Here is a 16894-nt window from a genome sequence, read left to right on the forward strand (position 1 = left end):
TTACTACGCACATATAACCAGAGTAGTAGCAGCATAAAAGAGGGGGTGGGGGGGGGGGGGGACAATGCAAATAGTCTGGGTAGCCATTTGATTAGCTGTTCAGGAGTCTTATGGCTTGAGGGTAGAAGCTGTTATGAAGCCTTTTGGACCTAGACGTGGCGCTCCGGTACCGCTTGCCGTATATGGCCAATATACCACGAATAAGGGCTGTATACAGGCACTCCGCGTTGTGGGGCACTTATTTTCCACCATAATTTGCAAATAAATTCATAAAAAATCCTACAATGTGATTTTCTGGATTTTGTTTTCTCGTTTTGTCTTTCATAGTTGAAGTGTACCTATGATGAAAATTACAGGCCTCTCTCATCTTTTTAAGTGGGAGAATTTGCACAATTGGTGGCTGACTAAATACTTTTTTGCCCCACTGTATATTGGCCATTTACCACACCACCTCAGTCCTTATTACTTAAATAACTGTTACAGTATAATATTCAACAGATATTTCATAATAGATTGGGTAAAAATGTATGCAGTTTGCAACATATTTTTCAGATATTGATTTTAATGTCAGAAAAATCACAATGTCATACATACACTTGTCATTTTCACTAAAAGTTAAATGCAAGGGGTATTTTTTTCGGAACCAAACAGGCTTTAAGGTCTGTTACAAGTCAAAAAGCAGCAGAACAGAAACATTGGCATTGTGTCAAATAAAAAATATATAACAAATCCTTCACACCCGGTGACACTACGTCTGGCCTACAGCCACATTTTAATCTTCAGAATAATTCAATGTACCAACAAATTACAACTGGTGTATTTTTGTCTATTTCTTAGTTGGAGCATGCCATCATACACACACCTCAATTCTTTATTTCAGTGACCTGCCATTCGAAAGAAATTGTTCTGACTTGGGTATCCACTTGGTGCTTATGCTTCTCTTGGGAAGCCAACTTGACACATCTCTTGATCAGAAAGTGAATGGTCACACTAAGGTCAATAGAAGAGGAATAACTGTGTTCTTAACATCATTTCACTCTCAGTGGGGACATTCTAGAATGAGCTATCTAGAAGGAATGTCCAATTTTAGGAATATTCAACCGGGCTCTGTCTAAATTCTTGGAATGGTGGAGGGAATATTTCTTATAAGAGAATAAGGTTTAAGACAATAGGGGTCAAAAGTAAACAATCCGTGAACAATTAATTGCTGTAGGTTTGTCCTTCTGGTGGTTGTGGGAGCTTCATATTCTCCTTGGACATCATTAGACGCCTTAACTCTTGAAGAACAACTTTAATGCTATAAGAATTTTGCCATTTAGATAGAATTGGTATGCTTCGTGTATCCACCTGATAGAGAGAGAGCGGCAAATCAGTGAACATCCTTTGAAGAGCACTACATTTACCAGAACATAGATAGATGGTCTATGGTCTACACAGATTTAGGTCTATCATTTGTACGAGCAAAAATGTGTATGTAATGTAACTTACCATCCCATTGGAATTATTTATCCCATTCATGCAAATTTTTGTTACAAATCTAACGACCGGTGGTGATTCAGGATATTTTGGACCACATTCCACTTTCAGACTGTATATCCTGTTCTCATAATTAGTCTGGAAAACAAAACAAACAAACATTGCTTGGTCAGGGTAAAGGTGATCAGTTACAGTGAGGGGAAAAAAAGTATTTGATCCCCTGCTGATTTTGTACGTTTGCCCACTGGCAAAGAAATTATCAGTCTATCATTTTAATGGTAGGTTTATGTGAACAGTGAGAGACAGAATAACAACAAAAAAATCCAGAAAAACGCATGTAAAAAATGTTATAAATTGATTTGCATTTTAATGAGGGAAATAATTATTTGACCCCCTCTCAATCAGAAAGATTTCTGGCTCCCAGGTGTATTTTATACAGGTAACGAGCTGAGATTAGGAGCACACTCTTAAAGGGAGTGCTCCTAATCTCAGTTTGTTACCTGTATTAAAGACACCAGTCCACAGAAGCAATCAATCAGATTCCAAACTCTCCTCCATGGCCAAGACCAAAGAGCTCTCCAAGGATGTCAGGGACAAGACTGTAGACCTACACAAGGCTGGAATGGGCTACAAGACCATCGCCAAGCAGCTTGGTGAGAAGGTGACAACAGTTGGTGCGATTATTCACAAATGGAAGAAACACAAAATAACTGTCAATCTCCCTCGGCCTGGGGCTCCATGCAAGATCTCACCTCGTGGAGTTGCAATGATCATGAGAACGGTGAGGAATCAGCCCAGAACTGATCTGGGAGCTGGGACCATAGCCACCAAGAAAACAATTGGTAACACACTACGCCGTGAAGGACTGAAATCCTGCACATATACATGCACATATACATTGCCAATGAACATCTGAATGATTCAGAGGACAACTGGGTGAAAGTGTTGTGGTCAGATGAGACCAAAATGGATCTCTTTGGTATCAACTCAACTCGCCGTGTTTGGAGGAGGAGGAATGCTGCCTATGACCCCAAGAACACCACCCCCACCGTCAAACATAGAGGTGGAAACATTATGCTGTGGGGGTGTTTTTCTGCTAAGGGGACAGGACAACTTCACTGCATCAAATGGACAATAGACAGGGCCATGCACTGTCAAATCTTGGGTGAGAACCTCCTTCCCTCAGCCAGAGCATTGAAAATGGGTCGTGGATGGGTATTCCAGCATGACAATGACCCAAAACACACGGCCAAGGCAACAGAGTGGCTCAAGAAGAAGCACATTAAGGTCCTGGAGTGGCCTAGCCAGTCTCCAGACCTTAATCCCATAGAAAATCTGTGGAGGGAGCTGAAGGTTTGAGTTGCCAAACATCAGCCTCAACCTTAATGACTTGGAGAAGATCTGCAAAGAGGAGTGGGACAAAATCCCTCCTGAGATGTGTGCAAACCTGGTGGCCAACTACAAGAAACGTCTGACCTCTGTGATTGTCAACAAGGGTTTTGCCACCAAGTACTAAGTCATGTTTTGCATAGGGGTCAAATACTTAATTCCCTCATTAAAATGCAAATCAATTTATAACATTTTTGACATGTGTTTTTCTGGATTTTTGTTGTTATTCTGTCTCTCACTGTTCAAATAAACCTATCATTAAAATTATAGACTGATAATTTCTTTGTCAGTGGGCAAACGTACAAAATCAGCAGGGGATCAAATACTGCCCCCCTCTTAACTGTATGTACATTACAATGCCGGTTTTGACTTACTGCTTATTTTTCAAGAATTTTCAACAACACAATTCAGACACAGTGTGGTCTTACACACATTACTCTTCCACTTCCCTGGTGGAAACACGTTTAGAGGTGCTTATGTTACAGAGGTGATTCGGTAATCAAACCAGAGACAAGAGGAAGCAAGACATCCCACTCGCTATTTCTGGTTCATATACAGTCAATAAACTAATCAGACCAGACCCAGCTGCTAATGCATTGGTGCCTATGGGAGAGCCACCCCCTTAAAAAGCAACTGCCCCTAAAAAACAACTTCTCATTTAGAAAATCAATATGAGTCCGAAACATTTATAAAAATGTACTACAAACTGTAAATAGGATACTTTTGGTCATGAAGTCAGTCTTGTCCAAAACAGATTTGTGGTCGTGACTACATCACAAAATAAATAAATGTTGGGTTTGTTTCAATCCTGCCCACAACACACAAGTAATCATCAATTTGGAGTGCAGTTGCACGCAACCCAATCGTAATGCCCATGGTAAATTTGAATTGACTTTGGATATCCCTATGGGGCTAGTTAGGGATCTTTGGTAAATTACAGAATGTACATGGGACAATGTTTAAATTAAAAAAGCTCCAATTTTCAATTATTAAAAAACCTTAAACCAACTATAAAATTGTAGCAATGTATATACATATATTCAAAGTATTAGAACCTAAATATGTTCTACATTAAAATATTGTCCCATTTACATTGTGTAATTTATTGACGGTCCTTAAATAGCCAAACTAGTCAAACGAACTGCCACGGTCAGACACCAGCCGGCTGAAGCTAATTGGCGAAATAATTTGGCTAACTCTTCTACCTGCAAAGATATACGAGACACCCACATCAAACCACACCACAAAACCAACTCATGTTTGAATTCAGTCTTGGCCCCTAGCATTTCTTAATTAACCAAATCTAAAATTAGGGCAAAACAGGAAGTACAGAGCCTCTTGAGTGGAGCAGCAGTCTAGAGCACTGCATCGCAGTGTTGCGGCGTCACTACAGCCTGGGGTTTGATCTCACTACCGGCCGTGATCAGCCTGCAGGCACCCAGGGTTGTCCGGGTTAGGGGAGGGTTTGCCCGGGGGGGGGGCTTTACTTGGCTCATCGCGCTCTAGCGACACCTTGTGGCAGGACAGGTGCCTGCAGGCTGATCTTCAGTTGAACAGTGTTTCCTCTGACACATTGGTGCAGGCTGGCTTCCGGGTTTAGTGAGCGGGTGACGAACGGTTTGGCGGGTCATGTTTCGGAGGACGCATGACTCGACCTTCACCTCTCCCGAGCCCTTTGGGGAGTTGCAGCGATGAGACATGTTAGTAATCACTAAATTGGGGAGAAAAGGGGGTAAAATAAATTATGAAAAAAGAAGTGCAGTGACCCATTAAAGGTCAACTGCACTTCCTGATTTAGCCTCGTTTTTCATCAATGCTCATGAACAAATACCATGACAGAAGGCAAATGAGAGTTGTCCTGGGGGTGTGGTTTGATATGGCCGTTTCTTGGTTGTGTCTTATCCAGTCAATCACAACAAACAAGGACAGTAGCTAGCCAGTTCGAGTTTAAACTTTATTGAAAGAAAGCTGCATAAAACATGGCGTCGGGTTTGCTTGATTGTGAGAACTAGCAGGGCTCAAACCTGTCTTCAGGTGCAACATTAGCTATGCAAATCTTCCTCTCACATTACATGTAAGGGATAGGCTATGTATTTAGGCTATGCCCCTATGGTACTAGGCTATCAAATAATGACATAATGCTATTAGCTAACAAAATGTAGCTACATTAACCAACAACACACCTGTCTGAGGTTTGACGGTTGACAGGCCAAGCCAAAGCTCATCGGACTTAATCCATATCCTTGGCATTCGGCCAAGATTGTTGAACAACTTTATGGAAGCCCGTTTTCCCTAGAGTAGGCATTTCCTGACCATGGGCAAGTACTAACCACTATCTGGGGAAGACGTTCCAGTGGGCGAGTTTGTTTTCCGTGACTCGGTGCCCCGGGTGGGCGGGGTTTGCTCATAGTCCTTCTAAGGAAAGGTCTCCGCCCACCCGGGGCACCGGACCATGCAAAGCATACTTGCCCGTTCTTTTCCCAAAGAACAAACACTACGTGTTAATAGGCAAAAGGGGGATGAATTGTTGACATAATGTTAATCCAAACCTAACATTAATTTCCTCGTAAAATCTGGTTCAAATCTGTTTTAGACGTAACTGACTTCATGCCCAAAATTATATTTACATTTTGTAGTCAATTTTAAAACTACAATAAATGTTTGACTCATATCAATGCCACATATACTGTTTTCAAAGGGATTCGTTTTTTTTTTTGGGGGGGGGGGGGGGGGGGGCAGTCATTCTTTAAGCAGACGGGAATTTTTTTTTCAAAAAGGTAAACAGTCTGAGTGGACATCTTCATTTATCCACCATCTGAACAAACATTTAGTGCTGTGTAACCTTGCCTGAGACTTTTGTTACTTTAGCTCAGCTGACTTTTACACAGTAATGTGGCACGTAGACAACTCTTACTTACTCCTGCTGCAGTCACACTTACTCGTGCCGGTCCGATGATCATGCCCGTCCACCGTGTTAGCATTATATCTTCATCGTCTTCAAGGCCCCAGCTGACTGTCCCATCTCCAACACCTTTCTGACCCTCTTCAAGCTCTTCCAACAAGCGAAAATTACGTGGAACTTTAACTCCTGAAATAAAAACAATACAAGATTAAAAACTAGAAGACAGGTTATCCTGGGGCAAGTTTGTCCATGCTACCCCCATGCTAACAACTGCTCAGGCCGCAACACTGCACAACAAAACCATATATAACTCCTGACTAAACAAGCTATCTGCAACTACTTATTGAATTTAGTATTTGCTAGTGGCTGAAAACAGGCAACCAACTATCACTGTCATCATCCCATGTGCTGTAAGTCGCTGGAATTAACACTTCCTTCTAATGGGTAAATGCGATGTCAGTGTAGGTTAGCATTTTAACTGTACACTGATGGCAAAGTATCAAATTCTGACCTGCCTCGATCTTTCCAATTCATCATTAAGAGATCATCCGAACACTGTAGCCTATTGAACACTGGATAATTAGTGATGGAACAGGACTAACCTCATCCTACATGATTCCAGAGAGGGAATAATGAGGTACATGTCTATGTGCAATTTTAAGTGGGGTGTGTCAGTGTGGGTATTGTGTTCTGGATCATTCTGCATGCCAGGGTGGAAACAGAGATATGGCACTCTGTGCTTGGCTCTGAAAGTAATGGAATGCAGCTGTCGTGATTCCTCAAAATCCACCACTGCACTATCAGACCTGGTAAGGGGCAACTTCCTTTATGCTGAAAACAGGCGCAAGCCAAACAGCCAACTGTGAAAGCAGTGTTTCCACTATATTCAATTGTATCTGCCACTCCCAAAAAATCTGATTCAAATTCTGACGATTTTAAAGCTGCAATATGTAACTTTTTGGGCGACCTGACCAAAATCTGTCACTCATTGAAAGCACGTCTAAGAGGCGGTAGATCTGTTCTTTATGCACTATTTCTATGCTTCCCGTGCATAAGTTTCGCTTTTGTCTTTTACTTTCGGTTTTGTAACTAGCTTCAAACAGCAAAAAATACATTATTTCTGGTTACTGAAAATATAATTCAGTGGTATTAGGTACACTACCCCGATCACGAAATGGATCACTCCTATAGACAGTGAGTCACGTGGCCGTGGCTTGCTATATAAAGCAGTTAGACTGGCATTGAGGCATTCAGTTACTGATCGATTTAACTTTATAATGGGCAAAATGAGTAACCTAAGCGACTTTGGGTATGGTATGATCGTTCGGTACCAGGAGCACCAGATCTAGTATCTCAGAAACAAACACCCCCCCCCCCCAGGCTTCACGCACGACAGTGTCTACGGTTTACCGAGAATGGCGGTCGAAGGAGAATGGCAGAAATCCTGCAAGCGAACAGGCGGGCTACAGACAGACAAATAACGGCGCAGTAGAACAGTGGTGTGCATAATGGCATCTCGGAACTCACAACTCGTAAATCCTTGTCATGGATAGGCTATTGCAGCAGACAACCACACATGGTTTCACTCCTATCAGCTAAAAACAAGAAGTGTCTCCAGTGGGCACACAGTCACCAACACTGGACAATTGAAGAGTGGAAAAACATGGCCTGACGAATCCCGGTTCCTGTTACGTCAGGCTGATGGCAGGGTCAAGATTTGGTGTAAGCAGCATGAGTCCACAGCCGCATCCTGCCTGGTGTCAACAGTATAGGCTGGTGGTGGTGTAATGGTGTGGGGAATGTTTTCCTAGCACACGTTAGGTCCCTTCATTCAAATTGGAAAGGGGGATACCTAGTCAGTTGTACAACTGAAACGTGTCTTCCGCATTTAACCCAACCCCTCTGAATCAGAGGTGCGGGGGGCTGCATTAATCTACATCCACATCATCGCTGCCTAACTGCCTTGCTCAGGGGCAGAATGACAGATTTTTACATTGTCATCTCGGGTTGAGCAACATTTCCATGCGCTGAAGAATTCTGGCTGTTCTGGAGGTAAAGGGGGGGTCCAATCTTTGTAATTGCACCATCAAATTACACCTGTGAACGGCTGATCTCACCAGCCCGTAAAAACGGAAATCTACTCCTATGAGAGAGTCTCGCACCTCATAAAAAATGTGAGTTTCTGAAATTAAATGCATGCAAAATGCTCATAAGATGTCTGAGTAAATTTTCTAAGTATATGTAAGGCCATGTTCTGTTATAATCTCCACCCGGCACAGCCAGAAGAGGACTGGCCACCCCTCATAGCCTGGTTCATCTAGGTTTCTTGATAGGGAGTTTTTCCTAGTCACCGTGCTTCTACACCTGCATTGCTTGCTGTTTGGGGTTTTAGGCTGGGTTTCTGTACAGCACTTTGAGATATCAGCTGATGTAAGAATACATTTGATTTGATCCATCCTCAGCCATTAAACCTCTTAAATGTAACTAAATGTAATTACATAATCCCCAAAATGTATTATTTATCATGAAAGTGCCATAAACAATTACTAGTAATGCTGCATAATCCAAGAACGTTTCAAATCTAACCTTTCTGGTAAAAATAGTTATAAATTGCTGAGGTGTGGTCACTTTTGATGACAAACTCATGTACACATTACAAATATGTTAATATGAAATTGTATGATGTATTTCTTCAACAAAACTGTATAAAGGTTGAAATGACTTAGAATAAATAAAAATATAGTATAATCAATTTATAAAATGAATAACTAAGATTTCAACTGCCTTACAACTGTAAAATACATATTTGTGTATTTAGTGTTAGAGAAAATGTGCATCTTTTCATTGCTGTGAACATCTCACCGAGCTCTAGCTTGGCTTCCTGAACTCGTTAGGAACTCACCTTTCATCTCATATTAATATTCTCTGTCCATTTTATTCAAAAAAAATACTGGACCTTTATTTAACTAGGCAAGTCAGTTAAGAACAAATTCTTATTTACAATGACGGCCTAACCCGGACGACGCTGGGCCAATTGTGCACCGCCCTATGGGACTCCCAATCACGGCCGGATGTGATACAGCCTGGATGTAACAATGAGTACGGTATGACTACGACAAACAGAAAATGGTGTTTGTTTAAAATCTATGAATTACTTTAGATTACTGGCTATAAATCAATCTATGAATGTGCTACAGCAACGAAACCATCTCCTGCTGCGTTACGATGTGTTGTTGTTTGTGACGTAGGGTTCAGAGTTGATGGACAGTCGGAAGAGGGAATAAAATGTTAAACACTATTATTGCACACAGAGTCCTCGCAACGTATTATGTGACTCGTTAAGCACAGTTTCACTTCTGAACTTATAGTTTGGCTTGTCATAACAAAAGGATACTTTTGAATTAATTTAAACATTTCCAAAAACATTCCAATTTGACATTATGGGATATTGTGTGTAGGCCAGTGACAAAACTAAATGAATACATTTTTAATTCAGGATGTAACACAACAAAATGTGGAAAAAGTCAAGAAGTGGGGAATACTTTCTGAAGGCACTGATTGATACACCAAATAATGTGATTTGAACCAAACAGTTTTGGTATCCATTACTGGGAGTTTCAGGTTAGGTACACTTTGGTGTAGCACAGAGAATTTTCAACCAACCTTAACGATACTATCTTTGTATTATTTTCGGCAAAACATACTGTATCTTCTAAATGTTCTGCGTCCAGTTGCTGGTGGTGCGTTTGAATTCATAAAATGCTCAGTTTTTAAAATAAATAATTTTTTTTGGTCCATGAAGTAATCAAATAATGAGTACGGTTACATGCACACAATGTGATTATTGTGGACAGTTAGTCGGAAGTTTACATACACTTAGGTTGGAGTCATTAAAACTCGTTTTTCAACCACTGCACACATTTCTTGTTAACAAACTATAGTTTTGGCAAGTCAGTTAGGACATTACTTTGTGCATGACAAAAGTCATTTTTCCAACAATTGTTTACAGACAGATTATTTCACTTATAATTCACTGTATCACAATTCCAGTGGGTCAGAAGTTTACATACACTAAGTTGACTGTGCCTTTAAACAGCTTGGAAAATTCCATGGCTTTAGAAGCTTCTGATAGGCTAATTGACATCATGTGAGTCAATTGGAGGTGTACCTGTGGATGCATTTCAAGGCCTACCTTCAAACTCAGTGCCTCTTTGCTTGACAACATGGAAAATCAAAAGAAATCAGCCAAGAAGTCAGATAAAAAATGTTTAGATCTCCACAGGTCTGGTTCATCCTTGGGAGCAATTTCCAAATGCCTAACGGTACCACATTCATCTGTACAAAAAATGGTACGCAAGTATAAACACCATGGGACCACACAGCCGTCATACCGCTCAGGAAGGAGACGCGTTCTGTCTCCTAGAGATGAACGTACTTTGGTGCGAAAAGTGCAAATCAATCCCAGAACAACAGCAAAGGACCTTGTGAAGATGCTGGAGGGAACAGGTACAAAAGTATCTATATCCAGAGTAAAACGAGTTCTATTTCCTAGATCGTACTTTTGGAGAAATGTCCTCTGATGAAACAAAAAATATAACTGTTTGGAGGAAAAAGGGGGATGCTTTCAAGCCGAAGAACACCATCCCAACCGTGAAACACGGAGGTGGCAGTCTCATGCTGTGAGGGTGCTTTGCTGCAGGAGGGACTGGTGCGCTTCACAAAATAGATGGAGGCTGGAAATCATGAGGCTGGAAAATTATGTGGCTATATTGAAGCACCATCAAGACATCAGGAAGTTAAAGCTGGTCGAAAATGGGTCTTCCAAATGGACAAGGACCCCAAGCATACTTCCAAAGTTGTGGCAAAATAGCTTAAGGACAACAAATTCAAGGTATTAGAGTGGCCATCACATAGTCCAGACCTCAATCCCATAGGAAATATGTAGGCAGAACTGAAAAAGCATGTGCGAGCAAGGCGGCCTACATGCCTGACTCAGTTACACCAGCTCTGTCAGGAGGAATGGGCCAAAATTCACCCAACTTATTGTGGGAAGCTTGTGGAAGGCTACCCAAAACGTTTGACCCAAGTTTAACAATTTAAAGGCAATGCTACCAAATATTGAGTATGTAAACTTCTGACGCACTGGGAATGTGATCACAGAAATTAAAGCTGAAATAAATCACTCTACTATTATTCTGACATTTCACATTCTAAAAATAAAAGTGGTGATCCTAACTGACCTAAGACAGGGAATTTTTACTAGGACTACATTTCAGGAATTGTGAAAAACTGAGTTTAAATGTACTTGGCTAAGGTGTATTTAAACTTCCGACTTCAACTGTGGATTAATATAATAGTTTGATTAAAATGTTTACTTGCTTTGCAAGAAGAACAATTTCCCTAATAATCCTGTTTATATGGACACATCTGAAATCAGGCTACCTGATGGCACTGGTAAATGTAGAAAATGGCCAATCAAAATAAACTTTCAACCACCACGACAGTTATTTTTGGGAAACATTTTTGATTGTGAGTTTGGAAGTAAAGTTTGTATGTGAAAACTACTTCTAAGACGCATACATTCAGTAGTTCTGAATTCTTCACTTGCGCTGAAGAGGGAGGCTCGCTTGGCTGGTGCTAGCACAGATCAAATACGTCGGAACGCAGATTAAGGTGTTTACATGTCTTAATTCAAAAGATTTCTCAGAAAACCAGGTGTTTAAATTGGCGTATGCTTACTTTAATTTGGACCTCATGCCAATTAAGGTAAGAGAAAGGTGTTTACATGACTATTACATAATCTGCCCCCTGCCCTAACCTGAGAAAAAAAATCCAACCAGGAAGTGGGAAATCTGAGGTTTGTAGTTTTTCAACTCAGGGTGATATTAGTTATGTTTCACTTCCCAAGGCTTCCACTAGATGTCAACAGTATTTAGAACCTGTTTTGACGATTCTACTCCAAAGGAGGGGCTCATAAGAGCTCTTTGAGTGAGTGGTCTGGCAGAGTGCCACAGCCTCTGTCTGGCGCGCTCACGTGAAAGGTAGCTACGTTCCACTTCATTCCGGGTTGGAACATTAATGAAGTTTTATGTAAAAAAAATCCTAAAGATTGATTCCATACTTAGGTTGGCATGTTTCTACGGGCTGTAACGGACCTTTTTGAGCTTTTCGTCCGATGTTCGGCGCAACCTGAACGCGCTTTTGGATTTGTTACCAAACGCCCTAACAAAAGAAGATATTTGGACATAACTGATGGACATTATCGAACAAATCAAACATTTATGGTGGAACTGGGATTCCTGGGAGTGCATTCTGATGAAGATCAAAGGTAAGTGAATATTTAAAATGCTATTTCTGAGTAATGTTGACTACCCAGTATCTTTTGGCTGCTTTGTTGTCCAAAGGCTGTACTTATGGCATGGTTTGCTTTCTCCATAACGTTTAAAAAAAATCTGACACAGCGGTTGCATTAAGGAGAAGTTTATCTAAAGTTCCATGTATAATAGTCGTATGTTTATTATGAATATTTCTGTAAATTGATGTGGCTCTCTGCACAATGTTTTTGAACTACTGAATGTAACGCACCAATGCAAACTTTGATTTTTTGATATAAATATGAACTTTATCAAACAAAACATACATGTATTGTGTAACATGAAGTCCTATGAGTGTCATCTGATGAAGATCATCAAAGGTGATTCATTTTCTCTCTTTCTGCTTTTTGTGACTACTTTCTTAGGCTGGAAAAAATGGCTGTGTTTTTCTGTGGCTTGGTGGTGACCTAACATAATAGTTTGTGGTGCTTTCGCTGTAAATCCTTTTTGAAATCAGACACTGTGGCTGGATTAATGAGAATTTTATCTTTAAAATGGTGTAAAATAATTATGAATAATTATGAGATTTTTGTTGTTTTGAATTTGGCGCCCTGCACTTTCACTTGCTGTTGCGGGGGGGGTTAAAGACAGGTTAAGTACCCTGAAACTGAACAAATCCCTCTGCAACACATTCGCCACGCTGACCCTCAACACAGGGCCTCCCCTCATAGGTGAGTGCTTAGTCCCCTCCTTTACTCCTTGTGCGACTCCATGCACGACTCCAACACCATAATTTAGTTTGCAGGCGACACAACGGTGGTAGGCCAGATCGCCGATGAGACAGCATTGAGGGGTCACAGATGCCGCACCAATGTGTCGGAGGCTACACCGTGCACCTGGCAACCTTGGCTAGCGCGCACTGCGCCCGGCCCGCCACAGGAGTCGCTGGTGCGCGATGAGACAAGGAGATCCCTACCGACCAATCCCTCCCTAACCCGGACGACGCTAGGCCAATTGTGTGTCGCCCCACGGACCTCCCGGTCGCGGCCGGTTACGACAGAGCCTGGGCGCGAACCCAGGGACTCTGATGGCACGCTGCAGTACAGCGCCCTTAACCACTGCGCCACCCGGGAGGCCAGGCCTTAAAAGTTGTCAAAGACTCCTTCCACCCAAGTCATAGACTGTTCTCTCTGCTACCATACGTCAAGCGGTATTGGAGCAGCAAGTCTGGGACCAAAAGGTTTCTTAACAGCTTTTACCCCCAAGCCATAAGACTGCAGAACAGTTAACGAAATGGCTACGCTGACTATTTCCATTGCCCCCCTTATTGTATTCTTATTTTTTGCACTGACTCTCTTGCACAGGCTCGACGTACTCTCACTGGACTCTAACCGCACATACTACACTGACACTCCAACACACACGCACACTGACTCCCCACACACAAACTCAGCAAAAAAAGAAATGTCCCTTTTTCAGGACCCTGTCTTTCAAAGATAATTCATAATAATCAAAATAACTTCACAGATCTTCATTGTAAAGAGTTTAAACACTGTTTCCCATGCTTGTTCAATGAACATGCACCTGTGGAACGGTCATTAAGACACTAACAGCTTACAGGCGGTAGGCAATTAAGGTCACAGTTATGAAAACTTAGGACACTAAAGAGGCCTTTCTACTGACTCTGAAAAACACCAAAAGAAAGATGCCCAGGGTCCCTGCTCATCTGCATGAACGTGCTTTAGGCATGCTGCAAGGAGGCATGAGGACTGCCGATGTGGCCAGGGCAATAAATTGCAATGTCCGTACTGTGAGAAGCCTAAGAGCGCTACAGGGAGACAGGACGGACAGCTGATCATTTTTGCAATGGCAGACCGTGTAACAACACCTGCACAGGATCGGTACATCCGAACATCACACTTGCGGGACAGGTACAGGATGACGACAACAACAACTTCCTGAGTTGCACCACAAACGCAAAATCCCTCCATCAGTGCTCAGACTGTCTGCAATAGGCTGATAGAGGCTGGACTGAGGGCTTGTAGGCCTGATGTAAGCCAGGTCCTCACCAGACATCACCAGCAACAACATCGCCTATGGGCACAAACCCACTGTCGCTGGACCAGACAGGACTGGCAAAAAGTGCTCTTCACTGAGTCGTGGTTTTGTCTCACCAGGGGTGATGGTCGGATTCGCGTTTATCGTCAAAGGAATGAACGATACACCGAAGCCTGTACTCTGGAGCGGGATCGATTTGGAGGTGGAGGGTCCATCATGGTCTGGGGTGGTGTGTCACAGCATCATCGGACGGAGCTTGTTGTCATTGCAGGCAATATCAACGCTGTGCATTACAGGGAAGACATTCTCCTCCCTCATGTGGTACCCTTCCTGCAGGCTCATCCTGACATGACCCTCCAGCATGACAATGCCACCAGCCATACTGCTCATTCTGTGCGTGATTTCCTGCAAGACAGGAATGTCAGTGTTCTGCCATGGCCAGCGACGAGCCCAGATCTCAATCCCATTGAGCACGTCTGGGACCTGTTGGATCGGAGGGTGAAGGCTAGGGCCATTCCCCCCAGAAATGTCCGGGAACTTGCAGGTGCCTTGGTGGAAGACTGGGGTAACATCTCACAGCAAGAACTGGCAAATCTGGTGCAGTCCATGAAGAGGTGCACTGCAGTACTTAATGCAGCTGGTGGCCACACCAGATACTGACTGTTACTTTTGTTTAAGGACACATTATTCAATTTGTTAGTCACATGTCTGTGGAACTTGTTCAGTTTATGTCTCAGTTGCTGCATCTTATGTTCATACAAATATTTACAAATGTTAAGTTTCCTGAAAATAAAGTTGACAGTGAGAGGATGTGTCTAATATTTAACCACAAGTAGCTTGACTAACCCGTACCGATACCCCCTTGCATATTGCCTCATTATTTTGTGTTACTATTTTTCAATTTAGCACATTTTTCGTGCTTTTTAAAATAAACTGCATTGTTGGTTAAGGGATTGTACATAAAAAAAAGTCACGGTAATGTGTTTATGTGAATTTGTATCAATTAGATCCACCTCTCTCAATCAATGAGAGAAGATTTGAAATTGACTAAATGGAGTACACACTGTTGGATTACTTCCTGAATAAAAATAAATATAACGGAACATTTTCTAAATACAAACGCACCACATGCAACTGGACACGGCAATTTTAGAAGACATATGTTTGGCAGCTCGAGAACAAAGATAATGTTGCCACGTTAAGGTTGGTCTAGAATTGTCGGTGCTACACCAAACCGTTCTCTTATAACCGTTCGTACGATTTGATAGCAACAACATTGAGTCACCATCAGTCAACGTTACTTGTAAAAATGTCAATTCTGAAACCTGTACCAACAATATGTTTATAGCCGCGGGAAGTAGGCCACTGAAGAATCAGAATAATAAAAGCATAAATCTAAAAAGTAATGCAGTGGGCCTTTAGTCCTGTAATAACGAACCAATATACCACGGCTAAGCCTATTTGTCCTGTACAACCGCTGTCTTTCTGAGCTGAAATTCATACTAAATTAAGTTTTATTGAATACAACCACTGACTTTTTCCTCATTTGTTTTGCTCAACTTACATACTCAAGGCCGCTATGTCTACAGTTGAACAGAAATTATGAAAAATGTCAATGGTTATATTCGATAAATGTTATTAAAAGTATGCATTTGAGCACACTGCAGAAGGACCACGGTTGTACAGGACAAACATAGGTACAGGTAAGCGTTTTCATTAGGTATATTCTTACAAGTATCGACTGAATTGAACGTTCCTCAGCCATCCAGTACAGTTCGGTAACCTCCCAGCAATAATTGATACCAAAAATATTTTGTTCAATCACATCTGTATTATTCTGTAGCTAGTGATGCACACACGTGTGGAGAAACGTTAGCTAGCAAATTATGAAAACCAGTGGTCTATTCTGAAATAGGGCAAATTCTGTTTGCTTTTAACTAGCAAGCTAATTGTAACATCCATGATCCAAGTTAGCTATATAACCGTTAACTGACGTTACTGTAGCAAAGAGATGCTAAGTTACTTGGTGGTAGGCTAGGTTGACCGATCAAATCATTATGCTAGTTTGACCAACTTCATATAATGAAAATACACATCTTATCAGATAAATCTGGTGGCTGTTGCAAAACAGTTTGTTACTAACAAATTAGCAAACCTTCACCAATAATTGCCGATAGCTAGCTTGCTGCAAGCATTTCAGACCCCCTGCATCTTTCAGATTGTGTTCAAGTAAATACATACTATGACTCACACGGACAAATAATCATTTAGAATCTTTACATATTGCCCAGTGTGTAGCAGACAAACCTGAGGAGGCCGCCATCTTCTTCAGCCAAATCCAGAAGCAGTGACATCACGATTATCTGACCGCAGTCTATGAAATAAGGGTGTGTTGGGCCTCAGGCTTGTATGCAGAAACGGCTCAGGCCCCGCTGGGTCTTTCCATGTATTCGAATATACTACTAAGTAGGGGGTTAAATTGGGGGGGTTGGACAAGATTCAATTAAAGCCAAAAGGCATACCAAGAATGTGGCTGACAAGGTGGTCTTGCATTGGGACAATCAGGAGAGGCACATTACACCAACTGCATACGAACTAAGCTTGAGAATGCTATGAACAGACAGTACCTCAAACTGGTAAAGCCAGATCTCTTCCCCGTTCCTCTTAAGGTTTATACCTTTCTAGGGAGTTTTTCCTGTCTACTATGCTTTTGCCATGTGCTGGGTAACACAGTATTCCTAAGTGCACACTGCCT

General features: G+C 41.8%; 1 protein-coding gene across 2 annotated transcripts; it reads right to left on the minus strand.

Annotated features, from left to right (window-relative positions):
- Positions 1 to 542: 542 nt before the first annotated feature.
- On the minus strand, positions 543 to 16800 carry ub2v2 (Ubiquitin-conjugating enzyme E2 variant 2). Of its 2 annotated transcripts, none has more exons than XM_021588584.2 (4): positions 16447 to 16800; positions 5805 to 5953; positions 1489 to 1614; positions 543 to 1347 (listed from the first exon to the last, which is right to left on the minus strand). In XM_021588584.2, exons 1-4 carry the CDS (start codon positions 16460 to 16462, stop codon positions 1201 to 1203), a joined length of 438 nt encoding a protein of 145 aa, XP_021444259.1. In that variant the 5' UTR covers positions 16463 to 16800; the 3' UTR covers positions 543 to 1200.
- Positions 16801 to 16894: the final 94 nt, after the last annotated feature.

The sequence above is a fragment of the Oncorhynchus mykiss genome, chromosome 28 (genome assembly GCF_013265735.2).
Source record: "Oncorhynchus mykiss isolate Arlee chromosome 28, USDA_OmykA_1.1, whole genome shotgun sequence".
In the NCBI taxonomy this organism is placed as follows: domain Eukaryota; kingdom Metazoa; phylum Chordata; class Actinopteri; order Salmoniformes; family Salmonidae; genus Oncorhynchus; species Oncorhynchus mykiss.

Coding starts and splice junctions, on each gene's coding strand:
- ub2v2 (XM_021588584.2), bottom strand. Junction 1,615..5,804: donor TGATCATCGGACCGGCACGA/GTAAGTGTGACT, acceptor TTTGTTTTCCAG/ACTAATTATGAGAACAGGAT. Junction 1,348..1,488: donor TAAATAATTCCAATGGGATG/GTAAGTTACATT, acceptor TCTCTCTATCAG/GTGGATACACGAAGCATACC.